The sequence below is a fragment of the Salminus brasiliensis genome, chromosome 19 (assembly GCF_030463535.1).
Source record: "Salminus brasiliensis chromosome 19, fSalBra1.hap2, whole genome shotgun sequence".
NCBI lineage: Eukaryota > Metazoa > Chordata > Actinopteri > Characiformes > Bryconidae > Salminus > Salminus brasiliensis.
This window is the reverse complement of record NC_132896.1, coordinates 29,674,018-29,700,311: the sequence shown is the minus strand read 5'-3', so window position 1 is coordinate 29,700,311 and position 26,294 is coordinate 29,674,018. Positions and strand designations below refer to the sequence as shown.

Genomic DNA, 26,294 nt, shown 5'->3' with positions numbered 1-26,294 from the left:
AGCACGGCTTGCTGCTTTGCAGCGGCTAATGCACTGACCTTGCAGCACCTCCAACACTAGAGCTGGTTCGATGACGTCCGCCGTTTCATGCCTTATCTTTTGAAGCGTGTGGAATGATGGGAGAGAAAGGAAGAGAGAAAGACAGGAAGGCAGACAGAGTGAGAGGGAACATGGTGTAATGGGGGTTGAAGGGAAAAAGAAGAGAACCACACATTTGTTAATTGTGTTAGTGCCTAAACAGATAGAAAGTCAGTCACTCAGTTAGTTAGATGTTCTAGTGCACTTTCACAATAATAAGGAATATAGAAGCCATCTTTAAAGCAGCATTATGTGAAAATGGGCAGTTCTTGCTTACAGTTGGGAAGTGGAATTTGCGCTGCTAAAGGAGGACATGCTTACACGCATTTCTGGACAAGCTTAAAGATTATCCTGCTAGCAGCGTGCCAAGCCCAGAGTAGCAACGATAGAGGCTCTGTTCTCCCTATTAGAAGTCAATGGACCATCACCATGATCTTAAAGCTGTTTTTATAAGGAAATAATGTTACAGGATGTTGCTTTAAAGGCAACTATCATGGTCAACAATACTGTATATACATTATATACACACACAAGTAAGTGTCATCATTCCCATCGCTCCTTTTCCACACCTTTGCATCTCTTTTATGTTCTCGCCATGCCTAGTTCTGTCCCAGAACATGAAGACACAGATATGTATTGGCAGTCTCTTTATTAAAGACTGTACCCAGCTGTGCAGAGTCACCTTCGTTACACAACACGAGATTAGACGGCAGCTTTCCCCCTCACAGTGGGAGTCCACACATTGATAACTTGATTAAGCAGTGACGCACACCATGCTGCTACACCACAGCACACAGCATAACTGAACAAATCAGTTCCCAACACACAGGCTAATAGAACCGTCCTGCAGAATAACATATGGAGAGGCTATGGGATGGGAGTGTTTTAGGAAAGACAATCTTCTAAAAGGGGCCCTCGGATGTCAGACTACATTTATCTTGGCATAGTTGAACGATGAGGGTTCAGGACATGGAACTGACACACCATGAACCTCAAATCCTTCTTCAACATTAAATCCAGCAAATCCAAAACAGAGCTGGAAAACGGGCCAAATTCAATATGACGATATTGAATTTTTATCGTATGGTGATAAATGTTGTTATTGTGACACATATATAGAGGATATTCTTAGTGCTTAGTAAACACTGGTCATCTGCAAGTTGCATTACCAACAGTGTAATTAGACTTCTTTAATTAGTCGAAATGCAGAAAATAAAAATAAAATCACTGTATTCAGTTTACTGATCAGTCGTTTATCGTTAAAATGTCTTATATAGTATTAATTTTCCGCCCAGCCCTACACCCAACCCACTAAAGCAAGGTGAAGCCCTAGTTAAAGCTGACAGCGACTTCAGGGGAATACTGAGAGCAGCTCATCGCCTCCAGACTCTGCTAGTTATGGGACGGCCTCATGACCGCAACTTTTCCAGTGCTGATCTTAAACTAGGCATGTGATGAAGCGAAAACCAGGGGGAATAAACAGGGATCTGCGCTAGGGTAAGGTACCAGTAAGACTCGAGAAAGCCAAACCCAGGGAAGTGAGCAGGGGCAAGACTAAAAGCTAACCGGCTACAATCACAACAATTTTCTTTAAAATATCTTAAGATTACAGACTTTCATGAGAAAGTATCTGAGAATTTTCTTAAGATCCTTCCTTTATCTTTTTTTAACCAGATCTCTTTATATGGCCAGTTCAACTCAGCCATGTTTTATCTCTGGTTTGCAGATAAATCTAACATTAAATACATTCAAGAAAGAAAAGAAGTACCGGCAGAAACGTCAAGTCACTTAGTTAACAACATTATCTAAAGTGGTGGTCATGCCAATCAGGTTCTCTCAACAACAACAGCTAGGCCTGTACTCCATGGACGAGTATGCTCTGAAACCTTTTTGCAGGGACAGCATGCCCACACAGTGAATAATAAAGGCCATGTGCAATCAAATTCAATTACCTGCACAATGCGAAATATCCGTCATGTGACAACTGCTACTTTGAGTCTGCTGAGGGACAGAGTGTACACTACAATAGCCTTCCTGTTAACTATACAGGCATGCAGTTTAGGCAATGCTAATTGGTGGAAATACACTTCCAGTACTTCCAGTTACCAAAATTAGCCTCTTACCCTCCAAATATAGGCACCAAATATACTATATGTCCAAATGTTTGTGGACACCCAGTCTAAAGAATGCATTCGGATATTTAAGATGCACCCATTGCTGGCACATGTGCCAATGCACACATGGATAAACATGCCTAATGCCAGGCATGGGCTAGAGGGGTATTACGCCCCTAGCTTTGAGCTGTGGAGCAGTGGAAGAACTGTGGTCTCCGTATGATGGATGGTGCTCCATCTGATACTTTTGGGATCATCCACCTTCCTGACTTCACTAACGCTCTTGTCGCTGAATGCAATCAAACCCTCATGGCAATGCTCCTCCAAAATCTAGTAGAAAGCCTTTTCCTTGGACAGTGGAGACAAAAGTATTCATACAAAAGCAGGATCAACTCTATTTAATACCATTAACTTCAGAACAACCAATGAATGAGCGGGGGACCCAAGACTTTCGACCCTTACATGGGTCAAACTGCCCTTTTGTAATATCAGCCATGGTCCTTGTGACAGTTCCTATATCCCAAATGAATCCAGCCATGTTATTTTTGTATTCGAGCCACCTCTAGGCCCTTATTGTAGTTACTGGGAGTCTATAATTTAGGTGGCTTTACACAAGGTTCTGGCATTCCAAATTGCATATCCCACATCACGTGCAGGGGTGAATCACTCGCAACAAAATTAGACTGGGTTGTTGAGCAGTAGTGTTTACGTGTCAGGGTACAGAACTGCAAGGCTACACGAGTTGCGGTGTGTGCGGCTGCCAGTGAAATGTGGGCCATGGATGCTGAATTCTTACAAAAGGAGACCTCAACTACTGCCATGAAGAAAACCCCCACAGATCTAACTGGACTACCCTCCAAACCCTGCTGAGGGTTTTCTTTTCTTAAGGAGTCGAGACCAAAAGCACTGGCAGAAAAAAAGCTCAGTTGGGGGCGCTACTGGGTTTTAAAAATGAAGGTCCACAGATCCGGTCTCCAGATTCAGGGAGCCTCCCGTTCTTTTACGCTGCAAGTTACTACGCTGGGCCAAACGGATCGGACACTACAGCCCAGCTATTTGATCCCACAGCAGGACACCATGTAGAAACTGTGGGTACAGCAGGACCCTACATAAAGGTGCGCTCTCAGTCCACCAGATTCTGCCTGTCTGGAAGTTGCTGTCCCCTTAACAGAGCGCATTAGTCTGCGCAAAGACAACAGTTCCATCTGGATGAGGCGAGGAGCGAGAGCAACTCTCGCTGCCAAGTCCACGCCACACACCAACATCAACAAAGCCAGCTGTGAGACAGCGCAGATGTCAAAGCTGAGAGGGGTCAGGACACATTCAGGGTCCGGAATGGGTTTTATTCTGGGAGATGTTCTGTTAAGACCTACTGCCAAACTGGGCATGGTGTGGGACAGTCAAAGTTGAAGATTCAAGGGAGCAAACAGGACCATAAAAGGCTGGAGCACAGAAGCTGGTGAGAAGGAGAGGCCGTTAGTTCACACCTAAGGAACACTGGAGGAATTTCACTGCAGTGGAGGCCATTGTTCTTCTCCGGGGGTTTCAAGCAGATGCCAACAAGAGGTTAATTGGTAACTGCTGTAGAAAGAAGTGAGTCAACCTGATAAGCCAACTTGATTGAACCCCTTATTGAACAAATTCAGGGTCTTCCCAACCAGGGGGTTCGTGGTGGCGTTGCAGAAAGGGTTTCTGAGAGGGTGGAGGAAGTAAAGTAAAGTAATCTCACAAGTAAAGTAACAAATGCTCATATTTCTATTGAGTAAAAGCTGAGTGGGTGGTGTGGTGATTACCATTGTAACCATGTGATACAATGGTACAATGGTTTAAGATAGCTTACAGTGCTTAGCTAGCTGGCCAATGGTCCTAATGGAGTCTAAACTATCTCCATAGTGTTAAACAAGCAAATGTGGCCACAGGGTTGCAATGGTATGAGATTTTCATGATATGATAACCATCCCTAAAATTTTACCATTTTACATTATCACAGTGTACGGTATTTCACAATTCTTGATCCTGTTGTTTTTATTGTTGTCCTTTTATTATTATTATTATTATTATCACCTGACCCTGAAAGAAATGAACAGACTATTTTTTGGTGGGCAAAAGATTTACTGTAGTGCAATGTATTAATGGAAGTACACATATAATTGAAAATAAACAAATAAGAAATACCAAAACTATATTTAAGTATTCTATTATATATAATATAATATTATTTATATATATTATATTATATATTATTATATATTCTGCTGATTGTTTTCTCCATTAATTGACTGATTGTTTGGTTTTAAAACTCTGAAAATAGTAAGAACGTGGTGGGATCCTCTATTCTATTGGATTTCCCCCCCAAATACCAGTACTAAGAAAATGCACACATGACAATCACCATTAAAACAATGAACTAAAATGGTTTTAATAGAAAATATGACCATATTTAAAAGTGGTATTCAAGACTAGGGGTGCACTGAACATTTAGCAACTGAAATTATTTGCATTTTCAGTAAAAAAGACTTTAAAAATAATGATTGATGATGTGATCAAATACACAACCAGCGGTGTGATTTTTTTGTAAATGCAGAAACATTTTAAAGTTTCAGGGAACGACCCAAGAATGCCTGTTTCTAGACATTTCATTTATGCAATGGTGAAAAAAGTGGCAAAATTCATGAAAACCTGCAAAAAACAAGGCCAAATACATTTGGCTGAATACCATGATTGGTATTTTACAAATTGTTTGATTTTGTTCAGTTTTGGTCGAAAATTAATTTGGGTGCATCCATTTTCAAGAAAAATCATTTATGTCCGAACGGTTTAACTGACAAAAACGACTGGCATCAAAAGTTAGGACTCTTTATTTTAAGTATCGCAATAAATCCACTTAAACACGGCTAATTATGCACTCATTTAGTGAAACATCCCGTTAAGTGTTCCTTAAGCAGGGATATTGGCCATGATATGCTCAGAAAGGCATGGTGATATAATTTATCACAAGAACCATAAAAGGTTGTGATATGGCCTAAACTTCCCTAAACGACCCACTACAAACTACTGAAGCACCAGCAGCAGTTCACAACTACGGAGAACACAAGAAACGACCCAGTTTGGCACCGAAACCCACTACTGCTTCTCCACGGGTTCTGGGCAAGGACTAACAAGTGGTTAAATGACCAGTCCTGCAGAAAGAACAGATAAGCATGACATGCTTTCAACTTGATAAACAAGACTTTCTCTCTGAGCTGTCTGCCTTCTTAACAAGACTCAAGAAGGTTTTTGTTTGCCGTGCCATGACACCATGAGGCAGAGGCTTGTCTCCTGAAAGGGTCCCTCACTGAGCTAATTAAACCAAGGCACTGTTATAGCCCACAGCGGTGCTTCTTTCATAAACAAAGACTTGCTTGGTGGCACATCATCTAATAGGGTTCTTTATTCAAGCCGAAAGAAAGGCTACTTCAGCGTCCCGTCTCCCTGATCTTCACAGGAACATTCAACAACAGTTAGACTAGACCGTTCATCAACAGTTACGTTGAGAGTTGAACTGAAGAAACCTGCCTGACTCAAGTCAATTCTTTCACCAGAGTGTTAGAATCCATTCTCGGATGACCTCAAGATCACACTATCAGCTAAGGAAAACAATGGAGGAGCCTTCTAAGTGGCTTTGAGCAACAGGCAGAAGACTTACTTCTTTCCTCGCAAGCAGCTGTAAAATGCAGCCATGGTGTTGAACTTTGCTGACACACAGAGAAGAAGAAACCCTATGTTCTTTATCCTTATTGCATCCTTTGCAAAAAAAAAAAAAGTCCCAGCAAAAAAAAAAAAGCAACAGCTAAATCCTCAAGCTGGATTAATAATCCCGCTTACATACACAGATACGTGCATAATCTAGGACAGATGTCAGCAAAAAGGGATGAGGGTCCACTTTGAGAGAAGCCTTCCGTCGCAAAGAATGCAATATCCTTGTAGGGAAAGGTAGAAGAAGTGAGAAGTGTGCTCCAGTAGGCTGCCTCCCAGACAGTGAGTATGCTCTCTCTCTCTCACTCTCTCGCTCTCTCGCTCTCCCTCACTCTTTCTCTCTCTCACTCACACATACACACTCACTCCACCCCCCTTCCTCCCCCCTCTCCGTCACCTAATCCCTCCAGCCCGCTGCTATTGTTTTAACCCAGCAGCTTACGGCCTATTCGGGAAGGCGGCTGTGTGATAATTAGGTGGGGGAGAGCCTGAGGAGACACCAGCGTTCTGGCTGAAGACACATTCTGTCCTGCCAAATGAGAAGGGGGGGGGGGGGGGTGCAGGGAGATCATCAGCCCATCATGGCCTGTATCAATCATCAGCCATTCAGTCCTCACTAATCAAAACAAGGCTTCCAAAATGTTACTTCACATGCAATCAGACTATCTAATGAACATAAACAGACAGACAGACAGACAGCTAGCTCGATAAACAGACAGACAGACAGATAGACTAGGGAGCTAGCTATCTGCTTATGAAGCAGCCTGTCTCTATCCCTCCATCTGTCTAGCTACCTAGCAAGCTAGACCACTTGAAAGACAGGCAGAGCCTACCTAGGTAGCTAGACGAACAGACAGATGCACTACATGGACAAAAGTATTGGGACGCCGGCTCATTTCTTGTTCCTTCTGAAATTGAGGGTGTTAAAGAAGTTTATCCTGCTTTTGTTGGAGTAACTTTCTTTTTGATTCTGAAGCATTGCTGTGAGGGTCTGATTGCACAATTGCATTCAACGACAAGAGCATTAGTGAGGTCAGGATCATCCCGAACTTCATCCCAAGCGTACTGGATGGAGCACCGTCCATCATTCCAGAGAACACAGTTCTTCAACTGCTCCACAGCTCAATGCTGGGGGGCTTTATACCCCTCTAGCCCACACCCGGCATTAGGCAGCATGGTGCCAATAGGTTCATGCTTATCTGCTCTAGAGAGTCCTATTCTGCTGGCAGTACTTCTCTACAGGGCCTAGACAAGCTGTTTGCACATCTGTGTCAGCAATGGGTACAACGTAAAGTAGCTGAATGCATTCATTAGAAGTAGTGCTCACAAAGTGTAGACAGCGAGACAGACAGACAATGAGTCACAAAACTCCTAAATGGATTCATGAGGTCATCTGATGGTGTTTTGACACAATTTCAATCTGACATTTTTTCTTTACAAAACTCATGATGTGTGGGCCAACAGGGAATGCCTTAAATCTAGTTAACATGGCCAACATCATGAGATGCTTATAGTAGGTAAGAACATTAAATGAATATTTTGGCATCCGTATGGTTCTCCAAGGTGTCCTGGTTTTATGTAGCACCACTGCCTTTAGTGAAGAACTGTTGAGGAACCCCTTATATATACAAAAAACACACATGGTTGTTTCTGCTGCGAGCAAGGAGCCCGTTCCATTTCCCAGACAGAGCGAGATTTGGCAAATCTGGACCCAACTTCTAGGCAGATGTCCAAGTGCCCTATTTTCTCGGAAAATAATATAATGGGGAGTGCACACAACCGCAGAGTAAACGTCTCTCCTGCTTACCTCGTGGCCAAACGGAGTCATTTTTTAAGCAGTGCTGCCTTACAGACGGGCTAAGTAGTCCAGCGACAGGCCAAAGAACTGGGATTCCAATTCCTTCCCATCTAAATACACTCTCATTTTCAGCTCCCCCCCTCATCATTCCCTACACACAGAGAACACACAACAGGCAAGCAATCGGAGATGGCCGACACTTCCCCTTCTCCTACTTTACTTTCCTCCCTCACACATCTGGCCAGCAGAGTCTCGGGCGTGGATGGAGTACCTGAATTTCAATGCACGCTAAGCATTTACGCTACGACCACTTTTTTTCAGGACACTCTCATGTGGAATGTCAGTCAGCTTCTCCATTTGAGAAAAAAAAGTTGGTATTTCCTGAAACATTTCTTCCCCAGCAGCCCCCCAGCAACCCCCCCTGACAGCCCCCCGACAGCCCATATGTTCTCATTCAGATATACAGTTCTTGGGAAGTGGAACCAAGAAATGTAAACGAATAAAAGCAAAGCAGACTCAGTCTTTAAGACCCAGTCACAAGGTTCATGTACATTCCTGCAAAAAAACCTTCTGCACTCTTAAAAAAATAAAGGTGCAATGAAGGGCTCTTTGAGAAACGCCATTTAAGAACCATTTTAGGTTCCATTTCTGTAAGAGCTATATGTGTGAAGAACCTTTTAGAGGTTTACATTTACATTTAAGGCAAAAATGGTTCTTCTACAGCATCGACCTCAATGAAAAACGTACCATACTGTACTGCACGCCATTTATGGCCTTTGTATGTGTATATATACCATAAAATCATAACCCAGCTCTATATGCCCATTTCCCAACCTATCTTCATCTGTTATTCAGCGATCAGCCATAACATTAGCACCAAATATTGCCTAATGCTGAGTAGGTCACCCTTGTACTGTCACAACATCATTTTCAAAGATTTTAAGGCATGTATTTACGAAGATGAGATTGGTGACAGTCGAAGCCCAGTGTTTGTTAGCAATGTTAGCCTAGCATCTCCCATTCTAAACCAAAGAAGCGTAAGTTAAATGTCAAACGTGTATGTAAATGTAAAACGACTGACTGAATTTATGATAAGGAGTGAAAGCATTTCAGATGGAAACACTCCTTATAACTTTAGTGTGAATGGGCGGGGCTAAACAAATTAGGAATTAGCAATTGGGGGCCTCAATAAAGGCCCTTTAATGCTGTTTTCACAGATTAACTTCGGAAAATATCCAGAGAATCAGGTCTGGACATCAGGTCTGTACATTATCTGGAATTATATGTAACGTAAAGCCTGAGAGTTGTTGTGTCTGACATGTTCTCACTACAGGAAGTGAGGGGGTGGCGCCTGTGCAGAGCATACAGGAGGCACAGCAGGACGCAAAAACTGTGCTGCAGAAATAAGATCCAGGCACGGACCCCGGGAAACGTCATCAACGCACCCACTGCGAATTCTCTGGAAAATGACCTGCTCTATTCACACATGGGCTCACTCCGGTAAACCTGATTCGGACATTCGCGTTCACACACACAGCTCCTCGAGCTAACGTCCAGACAAGTTCTGGGTTAACCTGCATGCCTGAAAGGGGCATAAATGATGAGGAGATTTTTGGAACTTCTACTAAAGAAGGTTCTCCACACTTCTCATGTACAAATCGTTCCACTATCCGCTGAAAGGTTCTTTAGGTACTCCGTTGTGGCAGCCTTTATTTTAAAGGGTGGACAGTAATCAGTGCTTGTGGGTGTTTCAGAAGAACATCATCACGCTTGTCTAGAACTATATTCTATGAGTGTTTGCGTTCAGTGCAGCTTTTTGTTTTGTGACAGATCCTGCGCAGTGTGTAATCAGATGGAAACAGCATACAGTGACGTTTCTATCTGAAGGACAGGGTGTGATCATCTCCCACAGGACCACGCGAGAGGCCCCCCTCCATTCAGCTCGGCTGAATCCCTCAACTTTTCAACAGTTTCCACCGACTCCGGTTCCTTCGGTCAGCCCCTGCAGAGCGCCGTTTTTCTTTTCCTCACAAAGCCTCTTGGAATTCCAGCCCACATCTGGAACACATCTTTTGGAGGCAGCTCCTCGAGCCCACATTCTAATTAAGGCCATGTACGTCCAACTGTAAATAACTGAGAGAAAAAAATATGATACCCCAGAGCGCACGGAGGGGCCTGAGCTGCGAGGGACTGTCTAGCAAGTTGATTAAACGAGCCATAACATTTCATCAGCGTGCAGAGAAAGATATGGAGGTGACGGGAACTCTTATGTGGTGGTTATCTTCTCACCAGGACATGAACCCAATCCCTTTTAAACCGCTGGCCTCTGGAGCAGACCGAAATCTGCGTGTGTATCTGTGCTAAGCCCTTCTTCTGCATAAAAAAGGACCCTGCTGGTTTCGCACAGCTTGATCGATCAGCCCAACCCCCCTTTCCCTCTGTCTGCGGCCGTTTAACTTTACCTCCCCCTATTCTCCGGGCCCTTTAAAGCTCCGTGTGTGGTGGGTGGATGGGCGTTCCCTACAGCTCTCTCTCTCTCTCTCAAGGCTTTAATGGGACGACAATAATTAAATAATTGCGCCTTGCCTTTTACAGTGTTTTCACTCTCTTTGCAGGACCCTCTGGGCCCATTAAAAACAAATGGCCAAATAAATGGTCGGTTTACAGGACAATGGGCTTTCCGAACCAAGCACAAGTCTATGTGTTTTTAATTAGCTTTAAATAAACTACAGGACAGATGGCACTGCACGCTATGGATACCATGTGGGAGTCAAACAAACAAGAACATTCAAGAAACACCTAAAAAACAACTACTTCTGTTAACATGCGCTACGACTAGGGCTGGGCCATAATCAAAATTATATCCCTGATAGGAAAAAAAACACGTAAAACCCCTTTTTACTTTCTGGATACGTACTTTCTGCCCATTTAAGGGTCAATTTCCCCATAAATACAACGAATAAGACGTAAAATGTGTGTGGCTTGGTTGAAAATTCTCCCTGTCAGAATAGTTCGCACTGTTGGTGAATGGAACCAGACGTCCGGAAAGTTTGACGCCTCCAGAAAGCTCCCTCATGGATACGTATTACATGCAATGCTCATGAATACATTGGCTGATACCTCGGAGATCGTTCAGGACAGTTTTGAGTTTAGGATTGGGTTGAAGGGCCCTTAAAAAAAATAAAAACATTTATGGCGGAGGTATACATACAGAGTGTTGCAAACAAAATAGTCCCCAAAAAACATAGCTTATCAATATTACACCATTCTCAGTGGCCCATATTAAATTATGACATGGTTATATAATAAATAATACCCAGGAGACACTAATGTGGGTTAACTGGAGGATTTGCACAGTAAATAAAACGTTGGCATAGACATTTCGACACCTGGTTCCTATCACCGCCACTGTACAGAACTTGCGAAGTTAATACGTTTCTCTTTAGTCAAGAATTTCACATTAAAACCTCTTGAAATAACTTTGTTTACATCTCAGCGATTATAGAGAACTTCGGAGATGTTCGGGAGAATTCCCCTTTAATGTCTATGATACTGTACGACTGCATCTGGTGTCATTTTAAGAGACCAAAACAGCAAAAGCACAGCAGGCCATGTCTGTATGTCCTTATTTTAGCACACAGTGGCTTCAATAACTTCATCCTGAGATTAAAAAACATAAAAAACATAAGTAATTCAGTCATTTATTTTATTAAAATGATGAAAAGCATGAAGGTAAAGGTTCACAACAGACTTCACACCCAACCACAGCTTCAGTAAAGGATCAACCCTCTTCACAGATAGTCTGAACCCAAAAACTGCCCCAACTACACACTTCAGCTTTGGATTAAAGGCTAAAGCCCATATTTCTGAAGATGTCACCAGGCTTTCTGCCTCTTTGTATCCAGCCCACACTTCAGATAGGGAGCAGTATCTCCTAAACCCAGCCTTATAACTTCATAAACCTATTGACAGAGCTGTCGTTGACCTTACAGGACTTCACAGATTCCCTGTTAAAGCGTAAAGCCTGAACACTGCCTGCGTCCAGGAGCTCTCATCCTGATCAGAGCCTGATCACAGCTGAATCTGACAGTCTGGACGTTAGTCTAACGTTACTGAGACTCTGCTGAGAGTCGAAAGCCTCGAACATGTACTGAAAAGAAGCCATGGCTGCTCATAACACCACATAAAGTTACTAGGAACTACGAGGCTTAAGGGAAATGATAGAGATCTTTCCCCCCTCCAACATCTCGGAGCTCTCCCATCTGCTGCTTTGTCCTGGAAACGCTGCTGCTGCTGCTCCTACCAACACTATCAGGGGGTCGGAGCAGTCCGGGAAAAGCTCAAGTAGCTCAAATGTCTAGAAAATACTTAAATACTCACAGAATCACTGAAGCAGCAGAGTTGGGTGGTTATCCATCAAAGTGCAAAACATCAGTGATTTTCCTCCAATTACACGAGCGCTACATTCACTTCCACTGAGCTGTCCAGGCTGAGGGGAGAGACTGAACAGCACCCCCTGCCGGAGACTGTGCTGTATCACATTTCCCATAGTCTGTATGGTCCCATATCTGAGTCTGAAGGTTCATAATTCATAATTTATTCAGTAGTTAGTTACTAAAATACAACAAAATAATATCATATTACATATTTATTTGATATATTATTATAGTATATATGATATTATTTATATTATAATTTTATTTATAGTATATAGTATAATATGGTATTTAATTTTTTGTATTTTAGTGTATATATATATATATATATTGTATAATGCATATATAAGTGTATATATACATTTCTATAATAAATGTAAAGATTCATAAAATTAAATTTTTATTTAGTTCTCCTTCTGAGTGAGAAAGGTGGAGTTAGATACTAAAGAGCAGAATGCAGCCCTCTGATTGGCTAGCTAAACCATGCTCTGTGATTGGCTAGATTTGTCCTTCAATGATATTTTTGCCAGCTTCCTAAACCTCTAATTAGCTAGTAGTATCAGGACGTCTGATTGGCTAACATGTTCTGTACTGTAACTGCCTGCCAGCAACCTGTGCTCCAATTAGTTGCCAGTATGTAGCACTCTGATTGTCCGTCAACAGCCTGTCTTTTCATTGGCTGCTATTGTCCTGCGCTCTGCTTGACTGCCAGTTTGCCAGTTTGTGTTGTATCTGTAACAGAAAACAGTTATGCTGTATTCTGTAACGCTGTTACATGTCTTACTACTCAGTCCTGCCAGCCAGGGCTAATGGACCATACTGGTCTCAGTGAGTCTGGGTTGTTTCATCATCATCCTGAATTTCTGTAATCTCTGTTCCCGCAACACCTTTTAAACACACTAAAGCACATAAAGGGAGCTACAGTGCTTTGATTTTATTAGACTGCTGTAACAGTGTTCCCTTATGATCGTTCCTAATTTAAATACAACCAAATCTATCTTACCAAATAAGGTACTTTGGCTGAAAGGCAAGTGATCGAGACTTGACTTGACTTAACCTGTTTCTTTGCTTGAGGTTTCCCTGCAGACGTTCCTCATGCTGTTCTACAGAGGGAGTTAGAATGAGCTTGATGAAGGGCTTTACCTCCCAGAAACACCACATACTCCAACAAGGTGTGGCGTTTGTTCAGACTCCATTACTGTAACCAGGTTTGGCATGTATTCCCTGTACAAAAAAAAATGTATTCCCTTACAGATCACTGAGTACCTGTAATTGCCCAATGTAATTGTATGTAATCCAAAGGATTGTAATCTGATTACTTTACGTTATGTCTGGATTACTTGTATTGTAATTTTCTCCCCAATTTGGACTGGCAATTACCCAACCCTTACATACTCCCCCTGCCCCTGACACTCGTGAGTGCCGGCCAACACACGCCCCCTCGATGCGTGAGCAGTCAAGCCACTCATGTAACATCACCAGGCAACCAATGCACCTGGAACGACGGGCAGTGGCGGCCAGCACTGCAGCGAAGCGATGTGGGAGACAGCGCCATCTACCCATCCTGGAGGAAGCAAGGCCAATTGTGCTCTGTCGGGGCCTCGGCTGCCGATGGCTAGCAGCATGACCAGGATTCGAACCAGCGACCCTCTGATCGTAGTGACAGCGCCGTCCCACTCTGGGCCCCCCATTACTTGTCTTTTTAAAGTCATGTTTTCAAAGAAAGACCAAAGAAGTATAAATTCACACGAAACTGTCCTGTGTGTCCACACCACATTCCAAACCATCTCACATCTGCATCAAACAATCTTGTGTCCTCATGTCCTTTTGTCCTTGCACTATTGTATCATGTCCTCCCCATACTGCACCGGAGACTTAGCCTTACAGAGTTTGGTTGTACTGTACTGTATTAGTGTAATGACAATAACGTTGAATGTAATTCAATGTAATTCAAAGTAACTGAATTAAGCTTAGAATCTACTAAATACTAAAGTCAGTATGGAGACACAATACTGGGCACTACACTTCACACAAGTACTCTTGGAAGAGATGGGTCTTCAGTTGGCGTTTGGCGCGTTGGCGAGCGTCTCTCCCTGTGCCAGGAAGACTGCTGTAACAGTTGTCCCCTCCCAGCTGACATGTCCATGTGGGGCCTGTATGGGTAGCCCAACTAGGTACTGTAAAGTTTTTTTCATTGACCCCACGTATGGATGCCCACCAGGGTCAGTGATGGGACCAGGAGGGGTGCAATATGGGCCCCATCTAGGTTGTACAGTGTATAGAGGGCCTAGATGGGACCCATGTGAGAATAAGGTAGGCTATAACGATGGGACCCATTTGAGTCCCAGTAAAACCGCATGTACCAACCCACTCATAGTGCTAGCCCACTTTCCTACCCATGTGACCCCACTTGAGCACGTTAGCTGAGTTATGATCGTTCTTGATTTAAATACAACCAAATCAATCTCACCGAATATCGTGACACAACTGGTTTCTTTGCTTCCTCTCTGAGGAACTTTCCCATGCTGTGTTGCATATGAGCTTGATAATGAGCTTTACCTCCCAGAAACACCAAATACTCCAAAAATAATCATTAAATCTGACAAAATGTATGAAATGTGACCCAGAGTTTTATTCCACCACCTGATAAACCACATTAAAACCACTTAATGTTGTTGTTGATTACATTACTTTTGGTCAGGATTTGTCCAAAAATGACAGGCTTATATACTGTTGTTTCAATTATTGATGGTTATTAAATATTATATGTGAAATGTTAGCAAGCAAGTAGCAGAAAGTAGCTTTCTGACGATCAAATAACCCAGAATATTTACTGCTACTGAATGTTTAAGCAAAAGCAGGTGTTTATCTGACCAAAAGGAGTGAGAGAATCTGTATTTTCTCAGTAGCCATTGTGTTTGAACCACTGGGCCCTAGCTACCACATCATTGGAGTAATCATCCCCCGTGGTGCCGATGTCCATCCGCTCGTATGTGCGAACATTTCCAACTCCTGCATTGTAGGCAGATATTCCTCCTGATTAACAAAAACAACACCATTCAATCATTACTGAGCATCTCTACTTAACACTGCAGATATGTGTTTACTGTGCCTGATGCATGGTAATGCACGCTCCAACAAAAACCTATAAAGTCCGGGTACCTTTAAACTGGTGTTCTTTGGGCCAGCTGGGAAACTTTTTCTGAATTTCTTTGATGGAATTAATCAGAATCTCAGTGCCCTGGGTGACATGCTCCTCACTGTTCCAGGCACCTCTCGGAGTGTGGTGGCGCTTGTCAACCTGAAGAAAGTAGCATTGTTTGATTTTGAACAATTCACAAAACCTAGTATAAAAGTAAAAGTACACTATATGGACAAAAGTATTGAGACACCTGCATATTTATTGTTTCTGCCGAAATCAAGGGTATTTTCCTGCTTTTGTTATGTTGGCCCCAATGGATGCCCAGCAGGGTCCCACCAGGGTCAGTGATGGGACCAGCAGTAGGGGTTTAACCTGGGCCCCATCTAGGTTGTTCACTGCATATGGGGTGGGCTGTAACTGGTTCCCTAACTGGTTCCCACTAACAAACTACTCAGAGCCCATGTCCTTCTGGAACCCGCCTATACCATGTTCTACCCATATGAGCTCTATATGAGCTATATATATATATATATGTGTGTGTGTTGGCTGGGAGTAGTAGTATGTATGGAGTAGGGAACCATTTGAGCTTTGTCTACACTCTTAAAAGAGGGAGTTCTTCAATGGTTCTTTAGTATAGACAATGCAATGGTTGTCCTAACGACCTAAGGAACCATTTGGATGCTTAAATGATTCTTTACCAGAGGTTCTTCTATATACTACATGCTACAGTAGAGGCTATGGCAATATACAGACCTTAAAGTGTATTTCTACTTAGTAAATCTGGTGAAACTCTTGGTACAACAGCCTAAATCCGGTTGGAACCAGCAGCGTTACACAACGGAATGAGTAACGGATTTCTCCAAAGCCTCTAAACTTGCGTCAGCTGAGCTGTGTCTTCAGCTGCAACGGTGAGGTTTTATCTGTTGAGATGTCTTTCCTCTTTCTCAAGTAAGAATCAAACACCTAGAAGGTTCTTTCTACACCCTAGTGTTGCCCTGACTTGTGTTGCTAATGCAATGTAATCCATCCCGCCTTTCACTTAAGATCTACTCATAGATTACTAAAGCACTGCTGGTTCCCAACCAGGTGCCTCACCTGCCCTAACACACCCAGATCATCACAGTAAGGGCTTGTTAATTAGCTGTACAGGTGTGGTGAACCACTCCAGGAAAAATGCTGGGAACCACTGCAGAGAACTAGAACTTACCTGCATGAGTCCAAACCCGTTGCCGTTGTCACCCAGGCCATTCACGAGAGCAGCTCCAGCCCTCGACTCTCTGGATATGATGGCAGCGATCACAGCCGGGTCCATCTGCTTCGCTCTACCGACTTTGGTGATGATGGCCTTGTACTGGTCCATTTTCTTCAGGTCGTGCTCAGCCAGCTTTTTTGAGGCCTCCACCCCTTTAACAAGGAGTGTGCATTGTTACTGTGTACACATGGCTGCCTGGGAAAATGTAACACATGCACAACTGTACATCTACATTGTTAAAATAAAGGTTCCTAGATGGTTCTGAATGTGTCCACTGAAAGGTTCTTCAGGGGCTCAAAGTGGTGTAGTTTCTGTGGTATCACCTTAGAGAACACTTTTTGGGAAGTGATTAGAAGGTGTTCAGACAACAAAAGTTTGGTTCACAGAACATCCTACAACACTTGAGACCGCTGACAATCAAACCCTTGGTTGGGACAAACAAGCAGACTGATCAGACCCCCAAACTCTTTTGGCCAAAGAATGCTTTAAGCACCTGAAAGGTTTGAGAACATACGAGTGCCAGCGGAATCTCCCCAAACTTGTAATGCTAAAAATACTGCTACTGATATACATTTGATTTTATTTCACACACACACACACACACACACACACACACACACATACACATTTTTACATTTATTTTTACGCAATTTTCCTTTTGGCCTAATTTTAGATCGTCAATTACCCAACCCACTCAGTAGTACTCTCAGTACTCTAGTACACTCCCCATTTCACCTGTAATGTTCCCAACACGGAAAGGGTGAGGACTGACATGTGCACATCCACTCCCCACCTCTTTTTCAACTGCCCCAGATGCAGTCGCCGGGCAACCAACATGCTTGGAGGAACACGCCGGGTACCCAGCTCTGATGCAGTTTGGGACAAACAAGCAGGCTGATCAGACCCCCTAATCAAGCATGAACGCAGTATGGACCGGTGACATGGTAGGTACATGGTGAAGACCAAATGTATAAATGCCTGCTTTGGTCCAGACCAATGACTGTAGAAAAACATGGACACTGTGGTTCCATTGCCTTCCATTCTATGGAAATGAAGCCAAAATTGTTCGCCATGTTGTCAAATTTGCAACCAGAGGCGGAACCAGATTCGCCTACTCATTTGGAAGACCCGCCCCCTTCACCCAGACCAAGTGTGTCTAAGTCTACCATCATTAAGCTTACAGCAATGAAGCAGAGCAGACCCCCCCTCTGGATTCACACTAAAAAGTGTAGTTCAAGGATGTTCTGCTACTCCACAACTTCATGTAGCTACTCCATGTAATGAACAGAAAGGGGGCCGTGCATCATCCTGCAGATGACCAATCTCTTCAGCCAAGGCTGTCAATCACTTCATTCCTAAGTGTAGCTTTACCTTCTTACGATATATTAGAGGAAGAGTTTAAAAACCTCTGAGGAAAATGAAATGGGCCCATGTTAGCACAGGGAAAACGAACTGCTGGGATTCGGAGACACTTGAGATGGAAAGACAGTTTAGGAAAATGAAATGGGCTGTTTTGTCATTAAAACATATGAGGATACATGGAGCTACACATCATACTGCAACCAGCCAGCAGAGGTGCTAGGCCTGTGGTCGCTTCACTTTTGAGAGTGCTGTCCATGTTTTCTACAGTCGCTGGTCCAGATCAATTAAAATCACCCTCATGTGAACTGGCTATCTGTTCAAGTGTAGGACAGAAAAAGAGGATGATGCGTACCCTTTACGGTAAGTTTGTCCTGGCGGGCCGTTCTCTCGGATGCTCCAGTCGTTTGGATCTTCGTGACGTCTCCATAGGTAGAAGCTACAAACAACATAAAAAAAATATCACCTGAGCTCAAACTAATTAAGGCATAGTTGATTAACAAGCAGAGCAGGTGAAATTGCAGTGCATTTATGCAAAGGTAGAGAATTCAGGTCCAGAAAAGGCATCTGAGAGCAGAAAGTGGCCAAGAAAGTGGAATGTAGCAGAGTGAATGTTGTAAAGATCATAACTCTGCATATTTATTAAACACACGTCAGAGGCAGGCTTGTGTGCATGTTTTATTTATTCATTATTTTTGTTGTAGGAACATTTGTTCGAACGTGGGAAAAACATAAGGCTGAAGCTAATGTAAGAATTAGAAATTGTCCATTCCTCGTCAGTATATATAAACAACTCCCATCAACACCTGCCTTCCTGCCGGAGTGGCTCCACATGCAGACCACATGCCACTAACATCGGAGGTCATGAGGGGTAGCTACGGCTCTGTTTATAGTCCATATGTGCCACTGGCTAGTGACAAATGTGTATCACACTATGGACTAATTGCCAGATAGTGGTTACTGATGGCTGTTGTTTCCATACAGGGGCGCTGCCAGGGGTTTTGGGCCCCATGAAAAGATATTACACTGGTCCCCACAATGTCCTAACTTTTACCCCCCATACGGCACCCCTGTTTCTAGACACCTAGATATCCCCAAGATGTTTGCAGCAGAGACCTCTAGGCACTATCTGGATCTGAATCATAATAGATCTTTTACTTTTTTATTTTCTTTATTCTTAATATTAAAAAGTAATTTTAGTTTGATGACCAAACAAATTGTTTTGTTCTCAGATTTGTTTTATTGGGTTGAACATTTCGATACCAGTGCATAAAAAAAAAATTGAAAATCATGAAAAAACCTGCTTGCATCAAAATTTTATATGAAAACACGAAATGCCGAACTCAGCGGCTCACACATATTTTTACATTTATTTTTACCCAATTTTCCGTTTGGCCTAATTTTAGATCTGCAATTACCCAACCCACTCATTAGTACACTCCCCATTTCACCTGTAATGTTCCCAACACGGAAAGGGTGAGGACTGACATGTGTGCAACCCCCCACCACCTCTTTCTCAACTGCCCCAGATGCAACATTGCCGGGCAACCAACATGCTTGGAGGAACACGCCGGGTACCCAGCTCTGATGCATCGGCCCCAAGGCCAAGGCCCTTTTGTCTCAAGGTTAAGGAAATCAATGTAAAACGATTTATTCATCATGACATTTCGACACAATTTCAAGGACAACTGCCAAATTCACAAAAACGGAAAATAAAATAGATGCAGAACTTTTGCATGGCAGTTTAACATTTTCCAGATTTTCTAAGCGTCTCTAAACTTTTGTCAGAGAGTGTAGGAGGTAGAAGAATTAGTTATTGTCATTAATTACCAGTATCAGATATTAGTTACATTACTAACTCACCCATGATAGCGCTTTGGATCCTTGTGAACAGAGAGAGCAGTGAAGTGCAGAGTAGGGAGTGATCGCAGGAGAACAGGGTTGTCTCTTTTATTCCTCAAACACTTCCTCTAAATGAGGGAGGAGGCGGTGGTTTATAGAGGACTCCACCTGAAGCGAATGTAATGCAATGTAGCAATATCCAGCTATACTGCAGACAACAGCGACACACTGCAGAGACTTCAGAAAGACATGATGAGGATGGGCTCTGGATTTAAGCATATGTGTATGTGTGTGTGTGTGTGTGTGTGTATGTTGGGTGGGAATAGGCCTGTTATTAGGTAATTCAGAATGAATAAACAAATAAGTAAATTAAACACAAATAAAGGAAAACAGTCAACACACTGGCTCATTTATGTTATTGGGACCATTGGGACAATGAGCAATACTGAGGGCAGCAAAACATCATTAATGACATGTTCATACATTGTAAGTTGATGGTGTAATTATTGAGTGAGGTCGAGGTGGGAGAACAGAAATTTGGTTTATATTTAAAAAGAGTTCAATATTCGGAGGCCCAAGTATTGATATTTTGATATTTAATTACTATACAAGTCAACAGAAAAACTAACACATTCTAGATTACTGCAAAAAACTACAACAACAAAAACAAAAATAGTGTTCCTAGTGTTAGAAAGGTCATTAGGCCAAGCAAACTGATCTGGCAATATATAATATATAGTTAAAATAGTAATTTTACTTAATTTATATTTATATTTATATTTATATTTACGGCATTTAGCTGATGCTCTTATCCAGAGCGACTTACAAGGTTACTCGTATTACAGAGGTGGGACAATGTAGTGTTAGGAGTCTTGCCCAGGGACTCTTATTGGTGTAGCACAGCATAGTTACCCAGACCGGGAATCGAACCCCAGCTTCCCACATGGTGTTGTAACTCAGTGGCAGGTAGTGGTGTTATCTGTTGCGCCACACCAACCACTTAATAACATAATTTCTTAAAATAAGAAAAAATAAGAAAAAATATAGTGCCATCAATTATATTATATTTTAAATAATAATAATAATAATAATAATAATAAAAGATCAGCGTCTGTTAACTTTTGTGTCAGAGCTGGGGAGCCAAGCTTTCCTCAGAGCATGCTGACTACCTAGCGATGCTGCATCAGCGGCGGTTAAAAAAAGAGGAGACATGTGCTAGTCTTCATCCTCCTAGTGCTGGGGGAGTTCACATGAACGGGGATTAGGTATTTGGCCTAATTGGTAGAAAATGAAGTATAATTTGAAACAACACTATTAAAAAGCATTTCTTTAAATGCTCATTTTGAATGAGAAGGTGTAAGATCATTTTACAGAAATATTGTTTTATACCTGGCCTCCAATATTTGTCTTCTTTAAAATGATTAAAATTGTAATTGTTTTGGGGGATATGTCAGTGTTTTTGTGCACTAGCTTGTACATGAAGCAGATGTAATGGATTCTTTAATCTTTGCTCTCTAAATAGTCATTAGAGCACTATCTAGTGGTGAGATCTGTAATATATTGGAAATCTTTAACATTTAACTTGTAACTTTAACACTGGGGTCCAGGAGCATCAGTACAGATAATGCTGCTAGATAGGAGCTAGGCTTTTATCAGGGGGGTCTAGAGGCGTGTAAATATTCACAAATATTTATTTCAATAATTTTTTACGCTCCTGCTGCTGATGTGATTATTTTCCAGCATTGAGCTGTGGAGCAGTGGAAGTACAGTGTTCTCTGGAGTGAGAGATGGTTGGTGCTCCATCCATTACTTTTGGGATGATTTGGCGAGTTCGGTATGAGGTGAGGTGGTGATCATCATCCAACATCCTGATCTCACTAAAGCTCTTGCCGTTGAATGCAATCAAATCCCCACAGCAATGCTCCTCCAAAATCTAGTTGAAAGCCAGAGACAGTTACTCCAACAAAAGTAGGATAGACTCTTTTTAATAGCTTTTATTATGGAAGAAACAAGGAATGAGCAGGTGTCCATATAGTGAATCTTTATGCCTTTCACTCTCTCTGTGGAGTTTCTTAAAAGTACAGCTTAGGCTAAAACAGCTGAATATATTATATTACATATGTAATTGTGTTACTAAGCGTTTAACCTGCAGTCAGGAGGGCTAAAATCTCTGTAACAATGGTCAAACTAATTATTTAAAGAAATTGTTGTCATTGGTGAAATCCCACCACCTTTGGTTCCCTTCCAAAGATAATTATTTAAATAAGCAGTTTGGTAAAAGTGTAAACAAACAACCCACTAAAATAAAACAATATTCATTTTTAAAGACCAAAGATCAAAGAATACACAATCTAAAAGACAACAAGTGTTTTCAAATAGTCTACAAAATTGATTAATGATATACCAATGATTAACAAAACACATTCATTCAACTCTCAGTGCACAAGATATCCCCTACACGGGGTTCCTCAGTAGCCATTGCGTTTGAACCACTGTGCCCTAGCTACCACATCATTGGCGTAATCATCCCCGGTGGTCCCGATGTCCATCCGCTCGTACGTGCGAACATTCCCTACACCAGCGTTGTAGGCCGATATCCCTCCTAAAGCAAACAGAATCGGTTAAATACCCAACAGCCTAGACTTCCACAACAAGAACCGCAGTGAACAATGCCAGTTTGCTTATGGTAACATTTATAAAAAAGAGGAAATTGAGGTAAGTCTAGTCATGTGTAAAAAACAGGAATAGAGGTATTACCTTTAAACTGGTGTTCTTTGGGCCAGCTGGGAAACTTTTTCTGAATTTCTTTGATGGAATTAATCAGAATCTCAGTGCCCTGTGTCACATGCTCCTCACTGTTCCAGGCACCTCTCGGAGTGTGGTAGCGCTTGTCGACCTGAAGAATTGAGCAGCATTGATAATGAATCATATCAGACAATAATGACATCAAATGCATCAGTGCAGTTTTATTTAAAAAGTGTATTTGTGCCCTGGATCAGAAATGGCCTCTTATTGGCTTCTACATGGTACAGAACAAGATTTACATTATAAATTCCCATTAAAAACCTAGAACACAACACAGCATTCTCTAAAAAATAAGACCCAACAAAACACAATGTGTGTGCACAATTAAAACTGAGCTGGGATCTTTTTGCTACTATTTATTGATATTATTTATTTATACTTTTATTGATACATATATTCATTACTTCCACTTCACTTCTACACTACACTGCTACTTTTCTCAGATTTTTCGGCCATTTCCTCCCCTGTTTGGACTAGCCGATGGCTAGCGGCATGACTGGGATTCAAACCAGCGATCCTCAGGGTCCCCGTCCTGTATATCTATAAATATTAAGACAACCCAGACAACCTTTCTAATTAAGGTCATTAAGCTCATTTAAGCTGCACCTATTCCAGACACAGGCAGCCAATTCCCCAAACACAGCTTGTATAATCTCCATAGAAAAGCATCACCAACAAAATGGAGTGCTCATCATTGGCAAATGGGTACAATTGGTACAATATATATATATATATGTCCATTTTACCCATTATACACATTTGCAAAACTTGGCATTGTGCATGGTGAGCATACCATTCCATAAGGGGGCTTACATACCTTGCACGTTACAACCAGGGGTTTACAACATACATAGTAGGACATGTGAAAGAAGGGATGTGAGTGAAAAAAGACAGCGAGGCTTATGTTGGTGATAAAAATAATAACTTCTTTGGGTTGCGATTTTAGTTTATTACGGGTCTATTTTGTAAGCTGGTAGAACAGCAGGCCTTAAAACTGTTCTATTGGAGAACCCTTATTTAGCAGAGCCAAATCAATCTGGGCTGCGTCAAAGATGACTTCTAAATGGTAGAGTGAGCATAACACTGAGTGCTCTCTCTCTCTACCACTATGTACACCTTTAGTATGATTATGCTGCAATTAGGCCTTAAAACAACAGCCTCAAAATCATGCTAATGCTCCATTGACTGTAGTAGGAAAAGTAGCACCTTCATCAGCGCAGCGCTCCGGGCTTGGGACACTGGGACACACTTCTTTCAGTGAGGGTTCTGCATCTGTAAGCCTGTCGGGACGTATTGTAGTCGTGGTAGGGGGATCCCAGGAGCAAAAAAAAAGCCAATTCTTGCATAATGCTGCTTTAAGAGACGTCTTAATACTAAGATTTGATCAATTGGGTCTTGTTTAGCATGCCATCAGAGCTCCATAGATCAGATTTTACCACTGATTCCAGCAACAGCTGGAAAACTTACAGTTAATTCCAGCCAAATACAAGTATTTCCACCTCCCGGTCTCAACAATATCACATTATGCCTTCCTACATTGTCTCCTTCCACTGAGCAACCACAGCAGCTCATTTTAACTGAAGTACTGCTTTAACCTGCATGAGCCCGAAGGCATTGCCGTGGTCTCCCCAGCCGTCCACAAGAACAGTTCCGGCCCTCGACTCTCTGGATATGATGCCTGCAATCACAGCCGGGTCCATCTGCTTCGCTCTCCCAACTTTGGTGATGATGGTCTTGTACTGGTCCATTTTCTTTCGGTCGTGCTCAGCCAGCTTGTACGAGGCCTCCACCCCTGTAGCACAGAGCGCACATAGGCACATTAAACGTCAGCCTTGTTCAGCCTCAACCAAAGGGAGATGTGTCACGCAGGTCAAGCACTTACCCTTTACTGTCAGCTTGTCCTGGCGTGCTGTTTGCTCAGACGCTCCAGTCGTGTCGATCTTCATGAGGTCTCCAAATATGCTCGCTAGGAGTGACATGGAAAAGATCATCTGAGGTCCTACAGATTCAGAAAAGTGTTTAAGTAAGATAGTAGATACGCCTCGATCAGGCCTGCCCGTGCTGTCTTAGTCACAGAGGGCTGGAGTGGCTGCGGGTTTTCATTCCAACCATGAGGGAGCACCTCATACTGTAAATCTAATCAACTGAAGACCAGAGACCAAGGAACTGAACCAATGTACAAGCCCTACAGGCTGCTGAGCTCCTGCTTAGTTGGAATATAAACCTGCAGATCTGGCCACCCCTGCTCTACATCAGTTATTACAGCTAATGTCTTCAGGTAGTATCACTACTTGGTTGGTAAGTAATCTGTGGAAGTTCTCAACCTCAAAGGAGCCACTTACCCATGATGCTGCCTTTGGTCCTTCTCTACTCAGATACTGGCTGTTGTGCACGGCTGTGGGCGCTTTTCACCGCCAGATTTAGGTGATTATTCGGTTTGTGGACAACTGCTTTCTCTGTTGTTCATAAGCAGTGAGCACTTCCCCTAAACGAAAGTAAAAGGAAGTCAACTGTATTATGAAACCCAGAATTCCTGTAGTGGGTGGAGCTTGTGATACCCAAGTGAATGCATGGTAACAGTCACACAGCCAACTCCTTTATCTTACAGTATAAAAGTAATTCATTCATTGTTTCTCCAAATGTACTTTTTTTTGTAAAATTCTGTATATTTACAAACAAGTACAAATACATATCATTCGTAATTGTACTGTGCATTCACTGTTAAATTGACCATGTGTATCTTTAATAAATTTGTTCTTATTATTGCTAACACTATTATTGAGAGATATATTTGACTGCCTCAATTTTAAGTATCTGTATATCTTTGCTTGTAGAACTTGTAGAATTGTTATTAATGCTGTTAAATTTCTAATAAATGTCTAATAAGTAATATAATAATCTAGTCTATTAATAAATATATACTGTGTATCTGAGTTGAATAAATGTAAATCTATCTATCTATCTCTCTCTCTCTCTCTCTCTCTCTATATATATATATATATATATATATATATATATATATATACTGTCACGTAAAAACCTTGAATCTCAATTTTCAGGTTTACCATAATAAGAATCAGGCTGTCTTTTATATTGTGTCACCAATTTTATGACGAATGGACCAATAGAAATGCTTCAAGATATATATATATATATATATATATATATTTTTTTTTTTTAAAGTGCACGTATTTGTCACTGTACACTGCACAGCGCATTTAACCCATCTGTGGTGGTGAACACACACACACACTAGTGAACTAGGGACAGTGAGCACACACACACCCAGAGCGGTGGGCAGCCAACTTCAGCGCCCGAGGGGAGCAGAGAGGGTAAAGGGCCTTGCTCAAGGGCCCAACAGTGGCAGCTTGCCACAACCTTGTTATCAATAGCCCGGCGCTCTAACCGCTTACATTTAGGGGAAGATCAATAGATCCTAATTTAAGTGCACAATTCGTTATTTTCTAAATGTAACAAATTAGAACAAAAAAAATGTAACAAAAATCATAATCCTAACATATTTGTCATTATTTAATTTTTTTTGTATTTAATTCTTATTTTTGTCTTTTTGCAATGTGTTAAATGAAGCTACCAAACACTAACTATGCTTTCCAGTGTGCTGAAGTGTGTCTCTGTAGAGGATGAGAAGGTCAAAACGACGTGTAGGTCTGACCAGGGGTGTCTAAACTTTTGCATTAGACTGTAAACATTCCCCAGCGGGGCAATCCTCTTC

The 26,294-nt window shown here is 42.1% G+C and overlaps 3 protein-coding genes across 6 annotated transcripts in view; all 3 read right to left on the bottom strand.

The window, feature by feature from the left end:
- Window positions 1-12,179, bottom strand: part of LOC140541217 (uncharacterized) — a 47,344-nt gene extending 35,165 nt beyond the window's left edge. The window contains exon 1 of one of the 3 annotated variants that reach the window (XM_072663774.1): window positions 12,106-12,179. Coding sequence is in view for 1 of the 3 variants with exons in the window: in XM_072663773.1 (XP_072519874.1) it covers window positions 5,878-5,912 (35 nt within the window). In the remaining 2 variants the exon portion in view is untranslated. Of the gene's footprint in view, window positions 1-5,877; window positions 6,247-12,105 lie in introns of those variants that run through there. The other 2 variants (XM_072663775.1, XM_072663773.1) reach the window with 2 other exon arrangements.
- Window positions 12,180-14,773: 2,594 nt separating this feature from the next.
- LOC140540621 (lysozyme g-like) lies at window positions 14,774-19,857 on the bottom strand. The gene is made up of 5 exons (XM_072662988.1): window positions 19,778-19,857; window positions 18,270-18,353; window positions 16,511-16,707; window positions 15,324-15,462; window positions 14,774-15,197 (listed from the first exon to the last, which is right to left on the bottom strand). The coding sequence occupies exons 1-5, from the start codon at window positions 19,779-19,781 to the stop codon at window positions 15,064-15,066; spliced, it is 558 nt and encodes a 185-aa protein (XP_072519089.1). The 5' UTR covers window positions 19,782-19,857; the 3' UTR covers window positions 14,774-15,063.
- Window positions 19,858-21,725: 1,868 nt separating this feature from the next.
- On the bottom strand, window positions 21,726-25,081 carry LOC140540972 (lysozyme g-like). 2 transcript variants are annotated; one of them, XM_072663463.1, is made up of 5 exons: window positions 24,904-25,081; window positions 24,444-24,560; window positions 24,157-24,353; window positions 22,514-22,652; window positions 21,726-22,358 (listed from the first exon to the last, which is right to left on the bottom strand). In XM_072663463.1, exons 1-5 carry the CDS (start codon window positions 24,905-24,907, stop codon window positions 22,225-22,227), a joined length of 591 nt encoding a protein of 196 aa, XP_072519564.1. In that variant the 5' UTR covers window positions 24,908-25,081; the 3' UTR covers window positions 21,726-22,224. The 2 variants fall into 2 exon arrangements, with proteins under 2 accessions (XP_072519564.1, XP_072519565.1); XM_072663464.1 differs by having other exon boundaries at window positions 24,444-24,527; window positions 24,904-25,080.
- Between the last annotated feature and the right edge of the window lie 1,213 nt (window positions 25,082-26,294).

Bases quoted from the DNA above. Each gene is read 5' to 3' on its own strand.
- LOC140540621 (XM_072662988.1), bottom strand. The intron at 16,708-18,269 runs GTACGCATCATC...TCCTTGTTAAAG, and splicing joins GGACAAACTTACCGTAAAGG to GGGTGGAGGCCTCAAAAAAG. The intron at 15,463-16,510 runs GTAAGTTCTAGT...TACTTTCTTCAG, and splicing joins ACGGGTTTGGACTCATGCAG to GTTGACAAGCGCCACCACAC.
- LOC140540972 (XM_072663463.1), bottom strand. The intron at 24,354-24,443 runs GTAAGTGCTTGA...TCTGTGCTACAG, and splicing joins GGACAAGCTGACAGTAAAGG to GGGTGGAGGCCTCGTACAAG. The intron at 22,653-24,156 runs GTTAAAGCAGTA...TCAATTCTTCAG, and splicing joins ATGCCTTCGGGCTCATGCAG to GTCGACAAGCGCTACCACAC.